The sequence below is a fragment of the Mirounga leonina genome, unplaced genomic scaffold, assembly GCF_011800145.1.
Source record: "Mirounga leonina isolate KUSES-001 unplaced genomic scaffold, KU_Mleo_1.0 Mir_166, whole genome shotgun sequence".
Taxonomy (NCBI): domain Eukaryota; kingdom Metazoa; phylum Chordata; class Mammalia; order Carnivora; family Phocidae; genus Mirounga; species Mirounga leonina.
The window spans coordinates 11,152,542-11,171,289 of NW_023270418.1; the positions used below are offsets into that span (position 1 = coordinate 11,152,542).

At 32.6% G+C, this 18,748-nt stretch overlaps 1 protein-coding gene across 1 annotated transcript in view; it reads left to right on the top strand.

Moving 5' to 3' along the window:
* Positions 1–18,748, top strand: part of ELP4 (elongator acetyltransferase complex subunit 4) — a 247,577-nt gene that overhangs the window by 24,712 nt on the left and 204,117 nt on the right. The window contains exon 3 of the mRNA XM_035012517.1: positions 3,542–3,663. Within this exon, the coding sequence (XP_034868408.1) occupies positions 3,542–3,663 (122 nt within the window). The remainder of the gene's footprint in view (positions 1–3,541; positions 3,664–18,748) is intronic.

Below are 18,748 nucleotides of genomic sequence, written 5' to 3' on the forward strand. Positions count from 1 at the left end.
TTTAGTTGCACCTTAGGAAATTGTTTTAATCAAATTTACTGAATTTTCACTTTCAAATTTGTTTGGCTATTCTAGGACCTTTGGATTTCTGTGTAAATTTCAGAATTAGCTTATCAATTTCTCCAAAAATCTTATGGGGCTTACATTGGAATTCCATTAGATCTATAGATCAATTTGGAAAGATTTGAGTCTTGTATTCCCTGAACATTGTATTCCCTGAACATGATATACTTCTCCATTTATTTAGGTTTTCCTTACTTACTCTCAGAATATTTTATACTTTTCAGTGTGGAGCTAATTCATACACATGTATTGTCAAATTTCTCCAAAATATTTCATGCTTTTGGAGTTGATCATAAATGGAATTTTTAAAATTTCAGTTTCCAAAGTAAGATTTTAATATTTTGAAATATATTGGGACTTGTTTTTTGGAATAGCATATGGTTTATCTTGGTGTACATTCTAGATGCACTAAATATATATTCTGGAACTGTATATTATCTAAGGTGGTCTATGAGTTTGTTCAGATTTTCTATTTTCTTGATGATTTTCCTCCTTAGTTCTGACAATTACTAAGAAATGTATGATAAAATCTCCAAGTTGAATTTGTCTTTCTTTGCTTAGTTCTATCAGTTTTGCTTTAAACAGATAGTTTTAAAGAAATTCTAAGAAACAAATTAATTTATCCACACACACACACACATATATATACATCTATATACACACATCCATGCACATAAGTACATATACATATGATCACAGAGTGTTATAATTTCGCACATATTTGTTGTCATTTGTATTCTTTATTGCTTCCTGTAAGTGCAGGTTACCATGTTGTATAATTTCACTTTAGCTTTTAGTGTCCTATAGTACAGGTCTGCTGTCCTATATGAAAATAGTATTTCACCTCAATTCTTAAATATGTTTTACACATTTATAATTTTTGACTAAGTTGTTTCTTTTTCAACTCTTGAATATATAATTATCATATCCTCTAGCTTTTATTGTTTCTGATGAGAAATCACTTGTTGATTTTATCATTGTACCACTGTATGTATGTCATATGCCATTTCTCCCTGCTGCTTCCAAGATTTAACTATGAGGTACTTAGATTTGGGTTTTTTGCATTTATCCTAGAAGAAGCTTCCTGTGCTTCTTAGATCTGTAATTGACTATTTCATCAAATTTAGGAAGTTTTTAGCCATCACTTCTTGAAGTATTGTTTCTGTTTCTTATTGTCTCCCAATGTCTAGGACTCCACTTAAATGTGTTTTGGACTGCTCTATACTGTTCCGTGTCTCTGACGTTCTGTTCAACTTTCTTAATTTTTTTTTTCTCTATTCTTCAGATTTCATGATTTCTGTTGATCTCCCCTCAGGTATACCAATTCTTTTTTCCTTTCTTCATCTCCAATCTACTCATGAGATCACCAAAGAAATTTTTCATATAAGGAATAATTTTAAACTCTAAATTTTTTATCTGGTTCATTTTTATAGTTCCTCATTCTCTGTTGATATTCCTTTTCTGTTCACTTATTGATATATTGTCCTTTAATACTTTGTTCTTTTTTTTCTTTTTTTTTAATTAGTAGGCTCCACACCCAACATGGGGCTTGAACTCATGACTCTCAGATCAAGCATCACATGCTCTACTGATTGAACCAGCCAGGTGCCCCTCCTTTAATACTTTGAATAAATTTTTACTTTGAGTCAGTTTCTGTAGGTTGTGTTTTCCCTAGTATGGATCATATTCCCTGATCTTTGGTTGAAATCTTTACATTGTAAAAAATGAATATTAATGATTCTGAATTCCATTCTGTTGTCCCGAGGATTTCAGGTTTTTTGTTTTAATAGTAACAGTTAACTTGCCTGATCTTAAATTAACTCTAACTTCAATATACTGTGCAGTGGATAGTATTTCTGTATCTCTGCTCAATTTTCCAGCTTTTAGGTCTTGCTTTTTTAACCTGGTCACACAGGGCTGTCCCTTACAGTCAGAAACTTAGAAGAGAACCAAATATTTATACAGAATTTATACTCATGTTTAGGGGCTTACACTTTCTGGGGTTCTCAGCCCTGTGTTTTTTCCTCTGCCACTTCAAGTCAATAAGACTTCAACTTTCTTTATTATAAGATTCTGCTCATTGGGAAATGCATGCCTTGAAAGGAGCATCAAATTTTTAAATCTCACATGATTTAGTTGTCTTTCAACTTAACCTGTTCTCTCTTACCTACTTACTGTTTTTTCTCCCATTCACGCATTGATAGCTTAGTGGTCAATCACGGATTTGGGCACATTTCATAAACTTTGCAGAGCTCTCTTACTTTAAGGATTTTTCCCCTAAACTTTCAGCTATTTTGACAACACTGAACTCTACATTCTGCCACCTCAAGCTGGAAAGGATATGATTTAAAGCTGTCAGAGCTAAGGGAGCTTAAGAACCCCATTTTAGGCAAAAAAAGCCAGAAACTTGAAGTTCTTACATGTCATGATCACAGTCTTTCAAAAGGAAACTGCTGTGGTTGCTATCTGCTTTTCATTGTTTTGCAGTGCCTTTAAATATTTATTTTTTAATGGTATTTTATTCAGGTTTTATACTTAAAGCTCCAAGAGGCTTTGTGCACAGTGCTAACATTACCACAAATTCAAACTTTCTTAGGAATATTTTTTAATAGTGTGGTTTTTACAAATATTAACATTGCCTGACATATTATAGGAATTCAATTAATATTTGTTGAATAAATTAATAATGCCTTCTCTTTTTTTAAATAATTCAATAAATCTACCTTTGTCTCTGTGTTGTGCTCAAAGTATTAAAGAAAGCTGATATAAAAATGTAGGTATGTAGCTTATCAATAATATTAAGAAAACAAAGATATACTTGAGTTGTTATATCACAAAATCTCAAAAATATTAACACATTTTGTCAAAGAAACCTTAGGTATATGACTTTTTCATAAAAATTCAAAAAGAAGGGGGGATGAAGGAATAATAAAAGGTAAAAGAACTGTTTACTAGGAAAACATTTAGTACAAATTTAAGAACTCTCAGATTAAAGTCTTCAATTTTAAATTGCTTTTGAAGAAGTAATACTATTTTTACAAATTTTATAAATATTAATTTTCAGGCTACATACACTTAAGTACTTAATTATTGTGACATGTAAGAAATGAAGTGTGAGTTTACAAACTAGTTGGTAGGTAAGAATTGGCATTTTAGAGATGCAATGCCTGAAAAAAATCTTAGGAAGGAAAAAAAAATCTGTGATTTCTTTGCCATAATCATACGTAACCCTCTAAATTTTGTGGATATCAGAGGTGGTGTAGAGGATGGAGAATAATTTTGAAATTAGACTGTCTTAAAAGTACTCACTTCCCATTGACTATCTAGGTAAGTGTCTTAGCCTATTTAACTGTACTTTTTAGGAAGACAGTTATTGCCCCATTTCATTTACTTGTTTTAAGGAGAAAAATTGTTAAAACATCTGAGTGTGCTTGGCATATGGTAGGATTCTGACTATAATTTTTTTTCTTTTTTACAGAAGAGGATAAATATAATATTTATTCTTCTTTGCTCTTCAAGTATTTCCTGGCAGAAGGAATCATCAATGGGCATACTTTGTTGGTTGCGTCTGCAAAAGAAGACCCTGCTGATATTTTACAGGTATAGGATATACTAATTCAGTATTGCATTTTGAACATTTCATGAAAAAATATTGCTTATATAGGTATATGTAAACAAGATATATGTTTGTATATCTACAAACCATATTTAAATTCATTAATGAGACCACACATATATTTTTTTCTCTTAAAGTATCAAATTTATTTGAACATGTAGTTTCACTTTTTAAAATTGTTCTTAGACAATTTTTTTAACTTTAAATTGATATTGGCATTGGGAACAGTATTAAAAGCTACTAAAAACTGACAATAAATAAAGTTATTACTATGGTCATAATAAGATAACTCTGTAAAAAGTTAAGTAAAGGAAAACAATAGCGTATTGTCTGATATTACCAGTATCCTAAAGACATAAATTAGAAGAAAGATACAGAAATTAGAAGTACTCATTTATTAATCTTATTTTGCTTTGAGACTGCCAGAAATTATTCTTTTCCAAGTAACAAGCAATAATAATAAAATATATGATCAATATACTCTACCTTTTTAAAGCCAAAACACACGTTACACCTTTGAGAGGACAGTTCTCACATTTAGAATTTTTAATTTCTTTGTCCGGAACAGGAACCCAACTTAAGCCATTATTTGAATAGAAGTCATTATTTGAAATAGAATCTAAAATTATTTTCTCCCATAGGCTGTTTTCATTTCAGTGCATGGTCTGCAAAATAACAGACAACTCAGTCATTTATAAAGAATTTGTAGCATAGTAAGTATTAATATACCATAGCTATCAACAGACACCAACAAATTTCTATGCCCACTATAAAAAAGTTATGTAATACTGAGGTAAAACCAACATGATTCTCTCGTATGGGTCAGATTTTGCTTATTAAATAATACTGTCATAAAATCCAAAGGAGAAATCTTTGTATAATTTTCCAAATGATTTTCTTCTGGTTGCAGAGACTGTTTTCCTTTGTTCTTATTTTTGGTGTTTGGCTTTTGTAATATTTTCTTGATATTTTTGTTCTTCTGTTCTTTTTCCCTGGTCTTAATTATTCTGATCAATTTCTGGATAGTACTATGCTTGCTAGGAATAGTAAAGGGCAGGATTATTGTCCTAAAGAAGCTGTACAAGCTCTTCACGGCATATTCCACCATAGTATTGAGACTAAGATTTTATATCAAACATCTTTATAGCCATATAGGCAATTTTTGCCAGGCCAGAAGCAGGAAAACCCTTGACCCTTGAACAACGTGAGGGTTAGAGACACTGATCCCCTGCACAGTTAAAAATCCACATATAACTTTTGACTCCCCCATAATTTAACTACTAATAGCCTAATACTGACCAAAAGCCTTACTAACAACATAAACAGTCTATTAATACATATTTTGTGTGTTGTAGGTATTATATACTATATTCCTACAATAAAGTAAATTAGAGAAAAGAATGTTATTGAGAAAATCATAAGAAAGAGAAAATACATTTACAGTACTATTAGAAAAAATCCACATATAAGCAGACTGTGTAGTTCAAACTTGTGTTGTTAAAGAATCAACTATATATGATTTTCAAAATAAAGTGTTTTATTCTTCCTTCTTGCCTCCTGCAACCTAGGCAACTGATGTTAAAACCTAGGTGATATACTAACACATTTTGCTTTAGAGAATTACACTTTTTATTTGAAAACTAATCCCTAACACCTTTCCTAGGTACCTTGAATTTGTACAAGTTAATATTAAAAATCTCAGGGTACTTTACATGTCCTCTGTTGGATTATGTGAAGGAGTGACGTTATAAATCAGGATTTCTTAAACTATCTAGTCATTTATGTAAGTAGTTAGGTTCTGCAAACATTTATTCATGGAACAATTTTATGATACAATAAAAAATATAAAAAATTAGAGTAAGAAACGTAGACTCAAAAAGTTGCACTCTTGACCAAGATATGTTCATGAGGATCAGATTTCTCTTTATCCCTGAAACAACTAAAAAACAGGGCAAAATATATTAAACAACAGTTTTTAAGACATTGAGCATCAATAATAAAGGACAGTGATGCCAGAGAGGTGCAGAATATACAAAGAGAGCCCTATAACTTCCCTGGCATACTACATGCAAAGTTTCCAGGCTGTAGTGCAGTGAAAAGGAACCCAGGTTAAGACAGCATTAGGAGACACATCTAAGAGTGTGGAATTATGACATATTATCTTCATCTGGAGCTTAAGTATAATTTAAGGAAATATGTATGGGTACCAAATTGACAAGGGGTGGACTTGTGATCGTTAATTTTATGTGTACACTTGACTAAGCCACAGGGTTCCCAGATATTTGATCAGTCATTATTCTAAGTACTCTTGTGAGGGTGTTTCTGGATGAGATTAATATTTAAATTGGTAGGGGCACCTGGGTGGCTTAGTCAGTTAAACATCTGCTTTTAGCTCAGGTCGTGATCCCACTGTACTGGGATCAAGCCCCACATCAGGCTCCCTGTTCAGCGGGGAGTCTGCTGCTTCCTCTCTCTCTGTCCCTCTCCCCTGCTCATGCTCTCTCTCTTTCAAATAAATAAAATCATTTAAAAATATATTTAAATTGGTAAACGGAGTAAAGTAGATTGCCATCCCTAATGTGGGTGGGCCTCGTCAAATCAGTTGAAGGTACAAATAGACCTAAAAGACTGACCCTCCCTCAGCTAAGAACGAATTCCTTCTGACTGACTGCTTTCAAATCTGAACATCAGCTTTTTCCTGCCTTTTGAATCAAACTAAAAAATCAGTTCTTCCTGATTCTTGAGCTTGCGAACCTTTGGATGAAAACTACACCATCAGCTTTCCTGGGTCTTTAGCTTGCTGACTCATCCTGCAGACCTGGGGACTTGTCAGCTTCCATAAGAGTATTAGCCAATCCCTTATAATAAATCTCTTTTGTATTTATATATGGTTATTTATATATATGATTTTATATAATACAAAGCAATATATATACACATATGTATATGCACATATATCCTATTGATACTGTTTCTCTGGAGAGCTCTGACTAATACAGTCTTACTGAAAATATAAAGATTACATTTAAAACCTACATGAAGAATTTCACATTTATTATTAACCTTCATTGAATGATAATCACCTCACATTCTATATCGTGGCAAATTTGTACAAGTACAGTGATCTTTCCACCTGTTTGCTTTCACACTTATAAAAAAATTCCTTTAAATTATGTATCTACTTGTACAGAAAGTTATCTAAAAATTGCAGTTATGAGATTATTTAGTTGTAAAAGATGTTACTGTAAATATTGTGGTTTTTTAAAAAGATTTATTTATTTGAGAGAGAGAGTGCATGTGCATGCATGCGCATGGGGGGAGCGGGAGAGAGAGAATTCAAGCAGACTTCCTGCTGAGTACGGGGCTCAATCCCAGGACCCTGAGATCATGACCTGAGCTGAAATCAAGAGTCAGCTGCTCAACCGACTGAGCCACCCAGGAGTCCCTGTAAATATTGTCTTTTTAGTTAAGTACTTTTAAATCAGTCTTCTATGTGTATCCAACTGAATCTAAATAACATCGCAATTTGATGTCAGTACCATTATTTTTAGAAATATATGTACGTAAGCAGGCTCTTCTTTAACATCTGGAAAATTTACGTCAATCATCTTTGCCTTGAATTCATATTTTCTATTCCACTTCTCACAGAGTTTTGTCCGAATGTTATGTTCATGTTCAAAATATTTATTAATGACCTTATGATAGTTTTTCTGTAACAAAAATTCGTATTTAAATTTAAGTTCATTTTAAACTTCTCTCAAAAGACGTTACATGTTAAACACATTTCTTCGCAATTCAGTAATCTTTACGATTAGTGTTACATGCAGTGTATGAATGGACATGAAAATTTTCACATTTGCTTTATTAAGATATACCAATCAAATGGGATGGGATTTAACATAAGTTCTATTCAAATTTTTTTATTTTTGCAGATGTGAGTTGTTAACACTTAAGTAAAAGGGAAAGAAAGAGTTGTGTTACTATAATGTCCCTCAAAATTTTTAACTTTTTCTGAGTAATAGACCTGTAAAAGATCACAGTGGTCCTAACCTTTTGTTTGTTGGAAGTTTTTGATTAGTGACCCAATTTCTGTGCTGGTTATTGTTCTGTTCAAGTTTTCTATTTCTTCCTGTTTCAGTTTTGGTAGTTTATATGTATCTAGGAATTTATCCATTTCTTCCAGTTTGTCCAATTTGTTGGTATATAGTTTTTCATAATATTCTCTTATAATTAATTGTATTTCTGTGGTATTGGTTGTTATTTCTCCTCTCTCATTTGTGATTTTATTTATTTGGGTCCATTTTCTTTTTGATAAGTCTTGCTAGAGGTTTATCAATTTTTTTTAAATTTTTCAACAAACCAGCACCTGTTTTTACTAATCTGTTCTATTGTTTTTTTTTATTTCTGTATCATTTATTTCTGCTCAGATCTTTATTATTTCCTTTCTTCTGCTGGCTTTCGGCCTCATTTCTTGTTTTTGTTTAACTCCTTTTAGGTGTAAGCTTAGATTGTTTAAGATTTTTCTTGCTTCTTGAGGTAGGCTTGTGTTGCTACATACTTCCCTCTTAGAACTGCTTTTGATGCATTGCAAGGGTTTTGGACCATTGTGTTTTCACTTTCATTGTTTATATATATTTTAATTTCTTCTTTGATTTCCTGGTTGACACATTCATTGTTTAGTAGCATGTCGTTTAACCTTCATGTATTTGTGGTCTTCCCAATTTTTTTCTTGTGGTTGCTTCTAGTTTTATAGCATTCTGGTCAGACAAGGTGCATGGTATGATTTCAGTCTTTTTGTATTTGTTGAGGCCTGATTTGTGATCTAATACGTGATCTATTCTAGAGAGTGTCCCATGTGCACTTGAAGAGAATGTATATGTGATGTTTTAGGATGGAATGTTCTGAATGTATCTGTTAAGTCCATCTGGTCCAGTGTGTCTTTCAAAGCAGCATAGGTCGTTTCATGAAGAATGTTTTCTAGTGTCATCCAGTCTATTCTACCCTATCTTGTGTACTTAATATATTATCAAAGACATTATAATTGCTTCCACAAAAACCCAATGATCTTAAGCATTAGATTTACTTTATGTTGCAGATGTGATGCTACATTTTGAAAGTTATTTTCATTCTTCTATTTATAAGGAGTAGCCCAGAACAGGTTTTTATTTTAAGTTTGCTTTACTTATGTACTTGCCTTTCATATAGCTCTTTTTTGAAAATGTATCTAGTTTTTGAGTTAACAGAACTTTCACTCATCAGTAGTATTTCTTAAATTCATGATTTTTTAAATTTCATATTTCTTTGATTTTTATTTTGTAATAGTAAAACAATTTGATTTAAAAATAATATTCCATTTTCATTTTTCTATTAAGAAAGTACAAAAAGTATTGTTTTTAACATATACATTTAATGTGGTCCACTTAGTTTTCACAAGTTTAGAATAGACTGGATTAAAAAATTATGGCTGTAAAATTGTAATTATTTATATTCTTCATAATACCAGTGGATAGACAAAGTTTTTAGCATCTCTCTGAGAAAAATAAAATATTTGTGTAATTTAAAATGAGATTTTAAGAACTAATATAGATAATAGTTTTTTCTACATATTATTCAGCCAAGATTTCGGTGTTCCCAACTCAGTTAAAGTTATATTAGAGTCATTTGTATTAAACAGCCCAAAAATGAATGACCAAAACCAGGCATTAACAGTGTTTAGAGATACAATATGGGGGGGGGGGGGGAAATGCTATAATTGTTTATTTTTAATTTTATGATGTATGATTGGGGATTCCTGGAACCTATAACCAAGGCAAATATTGCTGGTACAAGAAAAGGGAAAAGACAATCTTATAGACCATAATTATCTTAAAACTGTGTATAACTAAAAGACAAGTAAAGGATAAAAAGCCCCATCAGCTGCCTAAGATATATTATATAACCACCCAGCAATTTATCCATCATCCTTTGAAAACATATTCATGCCTATTGTAGTCAAAGCTCCTTCAGGAAGTCAGCATTAAGATGTAACACTGAAAAATTACACCCCTTAGAAAATCCTATAGAACAATATACATGATGTTGTTAAAGCTTTTAAAAACACATTGGTAAGTATTTTTCAGTTAACTTTTTATCTAAAAGAATGTTCTTGATCATCTCAAATATAGTGATAATATTCTCTCAAAATTTTCTATGGAATGTTTTCTAAAATAGCAAAAATTGTATTTTTATGTTAGAATATTTAAGCGCTTATCAATAGGCTGATATTTTTAGAAATAAAAAATTATATACACAAACACACACAATTTCTTTATAACTTGAAAATGCTTTGTTTTTCTATTACACCTTTTTCATAATTTTAAACTATATATGTTAATATTTACAGAATTAAAGAAAGTAACACAGCAGTAAATTTAAATGTTATTTCATAATATACTAAGGTGAGTTTTAAAAGCTAATTGGAATATTTTTAGTGATGATATACCAGATAGGTAATATTCATGCAGGAAGAGATATCTGATTATCTAGAGCCAAGGGTTAATTCCTGACTTACGGCATTAACTTTTTGAGTTATTTGTTATATACGTTTTTTCACCAAAAATCACATAGTTTTTATGGTGAAACTATTATAGAGAAAATCTTTCATGATTGAAAATGAATTACTTTAAAATAACCCATAAGTCATAGAATAAGTAACTATTTAAAATAAACCATATCATTTTAGATGAATTAATATAGCAACAAGGTATTTAGTAACAAAGTATAAAAATTTAGACTAACATCTTCAGAATTCTCTTTTATAGACTTTATAAGTAAAAATCAAAATATCTAATAATTTGGAAACATTTTTTCTATATCCTAAAATATCAGTCTGTTACCCAAATAATGAACTCATTTATTAAGATCTAATTTATTGTACATTGTATCATTTGCTTTATTTGTTTTTTTTTTGTTATAATTGAGAGAAGATACATTAGTTGATTTAGTATTAGATGAAATAGTATTTGCTAAACAGTGTATAGTTTGAATTACTATTAAAAAGGTTTCCTTTCCTTTCCTTGGGTCAATGTGGTGTCAAGATTGAGTCTATATTTGCCATCTGTTTCTCTCTGTCTCTTTTTTTTGCCATCCATCTTTTACTGATTGATCATGGAACAAGAATTAGAAGTCTGAATCCAGTGAGTGGTTAGTTGTTTGCTCTTAGGACATTATAGATTATAGTACAGGCTGGTCCTTCTGAGTAAATAGAATACAAAAATATTTCAGATCCAACTTTCTTTTCCTTGTTCTGCCAAAAATTGAGAAAACTGTAACAATGAAGTTAAAGAAATACCCCTTGTTTGGCCATATATACTACTGAACATTTTTTTTTATTATGCTTATCTTCAAAGTTGTAGTTTTATAATGATTCAGAACAAAAGTAATATTTTATAAATAATTAAAAATTATTTTCTGGTCCTTCTGTCATTCCACTTCGCAAGTTTTATGCATGCTCAATACCTTATAAATAACACATCTTCCCACACATTTTTACTTTTTCGAGCCTACATAATATGTATTTTTTATTAAAACTACTTTGTTACTGTGTATCTTCTGTTCATAGTTTAAATCAAATATTTGAAGAGCCCTTTAAAGGCAGAACTATAGTGAGACTATGTTCCCTTCGTTTCTTTGTCAACATTTTATTTGTTCAGAAAATTATCAGGCTATCTATATGCTTTTCAGAGCTTACAACTCTGAAGTGCTAGTTGAGCCAGAAATTTGCTGTTTGACCCCAGGGTTTCACTCTTTTTTTCCCCCTAGCTACTTGTGAGAGCTTATTTAAAATTCTGAGTTCTCCACTGGCAGCCACAGTTAGAGCTTCTTTGGCAAACTAAAGAGACTAAGAAAAATCCTGCAAAGGCTCAATACTGCTTCCAGTGACCTACATTTGTAGCCAGCTTTTAAAAGATGGCATGTGCCTTATTTTCCAACAAGAAAATGAAAGATAAGATAAATGTATAAAGGAAAATAAACCCACCACTCTGTCACTAGCTTGTAAGAACCATTTCTGATATAATATTAAAATAAACACAAAGTTAGGGTTGATATTTGTGTATCACCAACATAAGAAAGGAATTTTGCATGCAGAAAGTAGCCTAAGTCATATAGCAAAAATGCCATATTCTGTGATGGGGTATTTATCCTCAGAAGTGAAATATAATTGGGATATGAGCTTAGATTTTAATTTATGTGATGCTGCTTAAGTAGCTGCAGGACCTCCCACAAGTCACTTATTCTTTCACATTAAGATAGAGATCATTCCCTGGCTACCTTATTCTGGAATTCCAAATTAAAAATGAAATATTTGGGATTTTGCTTTCTAAATCTTAAAATAATTACTCTAGGCCTCACATTTACTTTCAAAAATTTTATTTTGAACTAATAAAAAAATGAGTGGTCATGAATGCTTGATGGTTATTGTCATGTTCAAATGTTAAAATCTAAGAACTGTTATATAGCACTTATCATTCTTTGAAAAGAAGACACACAAAGTCAAAATTGGGAATATTAGAAATGGAGTTCATTTGTCCTCTGAATACTTTTTCTGAAACACATTCAGAAGAGAAAGTATTCAATCCTTTTGGAAGGATTAAGTGACTTCAAATCCTGAAAACCAGAGCCATTAAAACTTAAAAAAACACACTTTTTAAAATCAGCTCCCCAAATTAATGAAATTGACTCATTAAATGAAATACTAAAGGATCCCATGAAAGAAGAAAGGTACACACCATCAAAGATCATAGAGTAGATAGATAGTCTTTGAAAATTATGTACAAAAGGATAGCTTTACTGTGTGAAAATCCCAAGGAAGACAAGGCTATCTCTCCATCTAGTGTTGGGGTGATTCTTTCAGTGGCCAGTGTTTGTTTCCTCAAATTTTGTTTTGTTCATCAGAATCTGATGGGCAGTTGCAGAAAGTGGCCTTAATTCACCATAGTCATCTTTTCATATTATATTAGTGAAATCAGAGGTATTTGAAATGCACTTATCAGTTTTGTAAAGTAGTTTTACTACAGTTTGTGTGTGTGTGTGTGTGTCTAAAAGTCTGCTAGATTTCAAAAACAGGGTTGATGGTATTAAACTAAAGACTTAAATTGGGGGATGCCTGGGTGGCTCAGTCAGTTAAAAGTCTGCCTTCAGCTCAGGTCATGATCCCAGGGTCCTGGGATCGAGTCCCGCATCGGGCTCCCTGCTCAGTGGGGAGCCTGCTTCTCCCTCTACCTGCTCATGCTCTCTCTTTCTCTCTCTCAAAGAAATAAAATCTTTAAAAAAAAAAAAAAAAGACAAATTGGAAGTGGAAGATGGATCTGAGACTATGAAGTGAAGCATCTTACCTTTCTATTTCTTGAAACATTATAACAAGATACTATAGAATTTTGAAAAGCCTATATTATGCCTTTACCTGGTTGCTTCTACTTCTCAGTACTCAGTGAGCAGAAAGAGAATTGTTTTTGTTCTATTAACACTAAATGTACAACACAAAATAATTTTCAAGTTTAATAAAAATAAAGTGATACCAGTTTCATTTAGTGCACCAAAATATACTAAGGATTTTTGTGACATCTTCCATAAGCTGCGTTTATTTTGGGAAAATAAAAGAATATGACATCAAACAAATAAAACCAGTCACTTGTGTGCTCCTGAGTTAGGAATAGAACTGATCTGGACCTCTTAAATAAAGATAATGCCTGATTCTTTTACTAACTGAGATGTCTTTGACAATAGATATCCCAAAATTTTAGAATACTTCTTTTCAAACCTTGTAAAAATTCTATGACCTCTCAAGCTCCACATCAGGCTCTGCACTCAGTTTGGAGTCTGTTCGAGAGATTCTCTCTCTCTCCCTCCCCCTCTGCCCCTCTCCCCCCTGCTCATGCTCTCTCTCACAAATAAATAAATTAAATCTTAAAAAATTTTATATTCTCTAACCTCGATTTAATAAATAATTATGCTAAGATCACTGTTACTATCTTAACTTTTATAATTATATTTAGAAATGTTTTAGTTATATCGGGTTTTTAGAAGTTAGTTTATATTCAATTGGGACACTTAAAGGAATTATGTAGAAATCCTTTGCCAATAGAAGAATCCTTCTAGAACTCAAGTAATTATTTCATAACCTGTTTGCTTAGTACGGCTTTTCATATATCTTTTTTTTTTTTTAAGAAGACAAGTTAATATACACCCTTATATAGTAAACATTTACTAAGGGAATTATTGCACATGGTCTTATTAACTAAACCTGTTAAAACCAATGATTTAGTGGAGAATTTAGTCTACTTTTTAAAATATTTCACTGGGACACCCGGGTGGCTCAGTCAATTAAGCGTCTGGCTCTTGATTTCTGCTCAGGTCATGATCTTGAGGTCTTGGGATCAAGCCCTGCATCAGGCTCCATGCTCAGCACAGAGTCTACTTGAGATTCGCCCTCCTTCTCCCTCTGCTCTTCCCCCCAGTTGTGCTCTCTCTCTGTCTCCTTCTAAAATAAATAAAATCTTTAAAAAAAATTAAAATTAAAAATAAAACATTTCACAAAATGTATTTTCATATATTGCAAGGACCACATTGTTCACCATTCATTATTCTTTCTATAACTAGGCATATAGACACAAAGTTATACATATATACATGTATATATCCTGTTCTTCATGCTACCCTTCTCCTTCCCTCTTAGTCAAGAAAATTGAGAGGTCTTTCAGTCTTCTCAATACATTTCTGGTTTACATGTTAAAGAGAAATGTGATAAGGATCTGTGGAAAAGCATTGAGAACACTGCTCTTTCCTAGTGGTTCCATTTTCTGTTTTTTAATTCATGTAATTGATGTAGTTGCCAAAATAAAAGCATCATTTTCGTCAGTAGCTTAATTTGGGAGTTTAATAAAAATAATAATTGAATACCAATGTGAAAGTATTTTTCATCCTTTCTTATAATATTAATAATTTTGCCCCCTTTACATTCAAGAGAAAAATATATTTAAAAAATTGCACCAAGATGTTCCCTGTACTGACTTAGTTTGAAATATGGATGGACATAAGTTAATTCACTAATTACTAATCTTAAAATCCATAAGTTTAAAAACATTTTTTATGTACCATCAGCTGTACCACAGACCTTCTGACTTACTCCATGCAATCTACATTTCTGAATGCTTTTAACAATTAAAGTAACCTCTCCCCTCATATTTTTAAATATTTAAATGTAGGTAATGTGGAGACCATATCTTTAATAGATGGATAGTCAGGCTAGATATTTGGAGTACTTTTGTATTCAAATTATGATAATCAGTCAATAATATCTTTGAATTTGTTTCTCTTCCTAACTTTCAGAAAATAAATGTTCCCCAACTCCCCCCAAATCAACAAAGTAATATACTTACTGACACAATATAATATACTTACTGATACATGGATAATGCTTAAGTAGTATTAATTATACAGTTACCAAAACCCGCAAGGATCAAAAGATTTTATTTTTAAGAAGGATTTCTCATGCTGCATGGATTATGTTGCTACATAATAGCTCAGTAGTACTTCTGCTGAATTGTAAAATAGCTTAGAGAGGAGTATGATGCCCATAGTTGGTGTAATGCATTGGTAATTAAGAGGGTGGGAGGTTAAGCTTCATTAACTGCTGAGGGATTGTATCTTGGGTTTTATTATGCCCTAGAGAACATAAAAAGTGAGAAGGGTCAAACTGTTGGAATCAGATTTTGCTTGTGCATCTGCCAAAACAAAGACCACAAAATAATATAGCGGTAAGCACAGAATGGCATGAATTGAAAAGGGAAGAAATATATTCACAGCATCTTATGGATAAGGATAAATGTTTCTGGTGAAAAAAAAAATACACCTAATTACTGGAGTATATTTTGGTATTGGAAGTTTATAATAATTTGGTTTCATATAGGTTTAAGTAGAACAAGCAGTTGTTTTTGTCCAAAGGTAGTGCCACTTTCCTTTTCATGTTAATTTTCCAAAATGATTCATCTGATTAAGAGAGAGAAATTTTATACTTTTCATTGTATCTTCTGTATAGACCTTATGAAGCCTGCTTTTTATTTTTACTTATTCCTGATCCTTGCTACCAAATATATGGGCACTGTAAGCACCATACTGCATAAAAGAACCCAAAACCTGATATTTTACTTTTAGGAAACAAGGGTATAACAACCATGAAATGTGTTCTGTTGGTGCACTGGGTAAGAAATCAAAAGACTGGGGACTTTCAAAAATACAAGGAAGGACCTTGATCTGTGATCTGTTACAGCTGTAATCATTTAATATTTAAGAGCTTACTACTAGCATTCTCTTGTAAGACAGATTTTATCCAAACATTAATTGTTTTTTGTTTGATTAGATACAGACATCGCAACAAAAATATGGATTATAGCAATCATCATCTCTGATAGGGTCAAGGAGTCACAATGAGCAGGTTAGGTGATGGCACACTTCAAAAAATATAGGGTTTACAAATATAACAACGTACTGAATACAAATTCTTACAGAGCAAATTTCTGAATATTGAAAGACAAAAGTATCAGGGTGCCTGGCTGGCTTAGTCGGTGGAGTATGTGACTCTTGATCTTGGGTCATGAGTTTAAGCCCCATGTTGGGCATGGAGCTTATTAAAAAAAAAAAAAATCAGAATATTTTTTTCTCCCAAAATACCAGTTTTGGTATATCTTTAAGTAATTCGTTTTCACTTGAATCCTGAATAGCAGTATTGAAACCATTTAAGACTGAATTTTCATATAATGGAATTTTTTTGTCAGAGAATTATATAGGACTATCTAACACTGTTGCCTTAGGATTGAGTTCTTTTTTTTTTTTTTTAAGATTATTTATTAGAGAGAGAGAGAGCACACACGAAGGGTGGGGGAGGGCAGAGCCAGAGGGAGAAAGCAGACTCCCCACAGAGCAGGGAGCCAGACATGAAAGGGACTTGATCCCAGGACTTGAGATCATGACCTGAGCCGAAGGCAGACACTTAACCACCTGAGCCACCCAGGCGCCCCTGGATTGAGTTCTTGACTTCACAACACTTAAAAACCATACAACTGACTCTTAATTTGCGTCAGTTTTTTTATTTTCTATTTTTGTTCAGATTTCCAGCCAAAAGAATGATACAAATCAAAGTAACCAAGTGTTCACATAGGTCTAGCTAGGTAGATTACTAGCATAACATTTATTCACACCATGTTGTGTTAACAATTCTTTATTTATTGATGGAATGCTTAAAAACAGAGACACTAAAGGAATTTTGGTCCATTTACTAAAGAAATAGCATATTTTATCAAATCTGAGAAGCCACTGACCACAAGATGCAGCACTATTTTATGTACCACTGACAAAAACACTGCCAAATAAACTAAAACACAATGTTGTCTTTTAATTTAGGATTTTTATTTAATTATTTTTAAGATTTCTTAGGCATTTATATTTTTTAAAATCATACCATACTTGTACAAAAAAAAGATAAGCAAAATATGTAACTTACTTATAAAACTTCACATTCATATTATTACTGTAATGAATTGCTTTCTGATTTATAGTCGTTCACCATCACCGGTTTTTCACAATTCATGTTTTTTCACATACTGTTCTCTGTGTCATCAAGAACACTGATGATGTGGCATTTCTTAAAAGACGCTCCACTCTTGCACCTAGATTTTATTCTAAAACAATGACATACAGGCGTAACTGGGTGGCTCAGTCAGTTAAGCATCTGACTCTCGATTTCAGATCCGGTCATGATCTCAGGGTCATGAAATTGAGCCCCATGTCAGGCTCTGCACTCAGCACAGAGTCTGCTTGAGATTCTCTCCCTTTCCCTCTTCCGCCCGACCCCACGCTCCCTCACACGCATGCTCGCTCGCTCTCTCTCTAAGATAAATAATTCTTGGGAAAAAATAAAACGATGACTGACATCCATTGTGCAAGTATTGTTGCAGATGACTTTATTTCCCCAACAAGTTATCAGTGGAAGTTTTCTGGAAAACCAGAACTCATATTCTTCCTTAACTGAGCCATATATGGATTCTTGGCCAAGATATTGAAGAATTACATATGTCCACTTACACACCAAGAATAACGACCAGTTTCTTATATATGCAGACAATGATAACTTTATATCTACTTGGTAGAATATCAACTGAAAAATGTATCCCGATTTCAGAAATAATAACATGAAAAAAAAAAGAGAATCAATGAAATACAGTAAATATATACCTCAGTTTTGTGGGGTTTTTTTAAGATTTTTATTTATTTATTTAACAGAGAGAGGGAGAGCATAAGTAGGCAGAGCGGCAGACAGAGGGAGAGGGAGAAGCAGGCTCTCCGCCGAGCAGGGAGCTCGATGCAGGGCTCGATCCCAGGACCCTGGGATTATGACCTGAGCCAAAGGCAGCCGCTTAACCGACTGAGCCACCAGGCACTCCTGTACCTCAGTTTTGAACCTGGGTTTTGGTGTGTTTGAATTTCCCACTTCCCAGAAACCCAGTTATCACAAATCTTAATTGTCCTTGTTTACTATAATGATACCAATTTAAAAATAATCCCCATTTTTAATGTGTTGATGTTTTCTTGGGAATATTTCTGTGTCCCAGTGAAGTTGGAACTTAACTTATGCTTCTTAAAATGTATTTCTTAACATACATTTTATTCAGCAGTATCATGCATACACAAGTGTAATCTTGCTCATTTGGGAAATATTCTACCAGGAGAGAAATAATGTTAAGAAAAAAAAGAACATTCTCTCTCCTGTTATTAGGAGATATTAAAGCTGAGCAATCAGGAACTGGACATTTGTTTGATATATGTTTTTCTAGAATTTGAAATTTTTTTTTTTAAGATTTTATTAATTTATTTGACAGAGAGAGAGACAGCCAGAGAGGGAACACAAGCAGGGGGAGTGGGAGAGGGAGAAGCAGGCTTCCCACTGAGCAGGGAGCCCGATGTGGGGCTCGATCCCAGGACCCTGGGATCATGACCTGAGCCAAAGGCACTCGCTTAACAACTGAGCCACCCAGG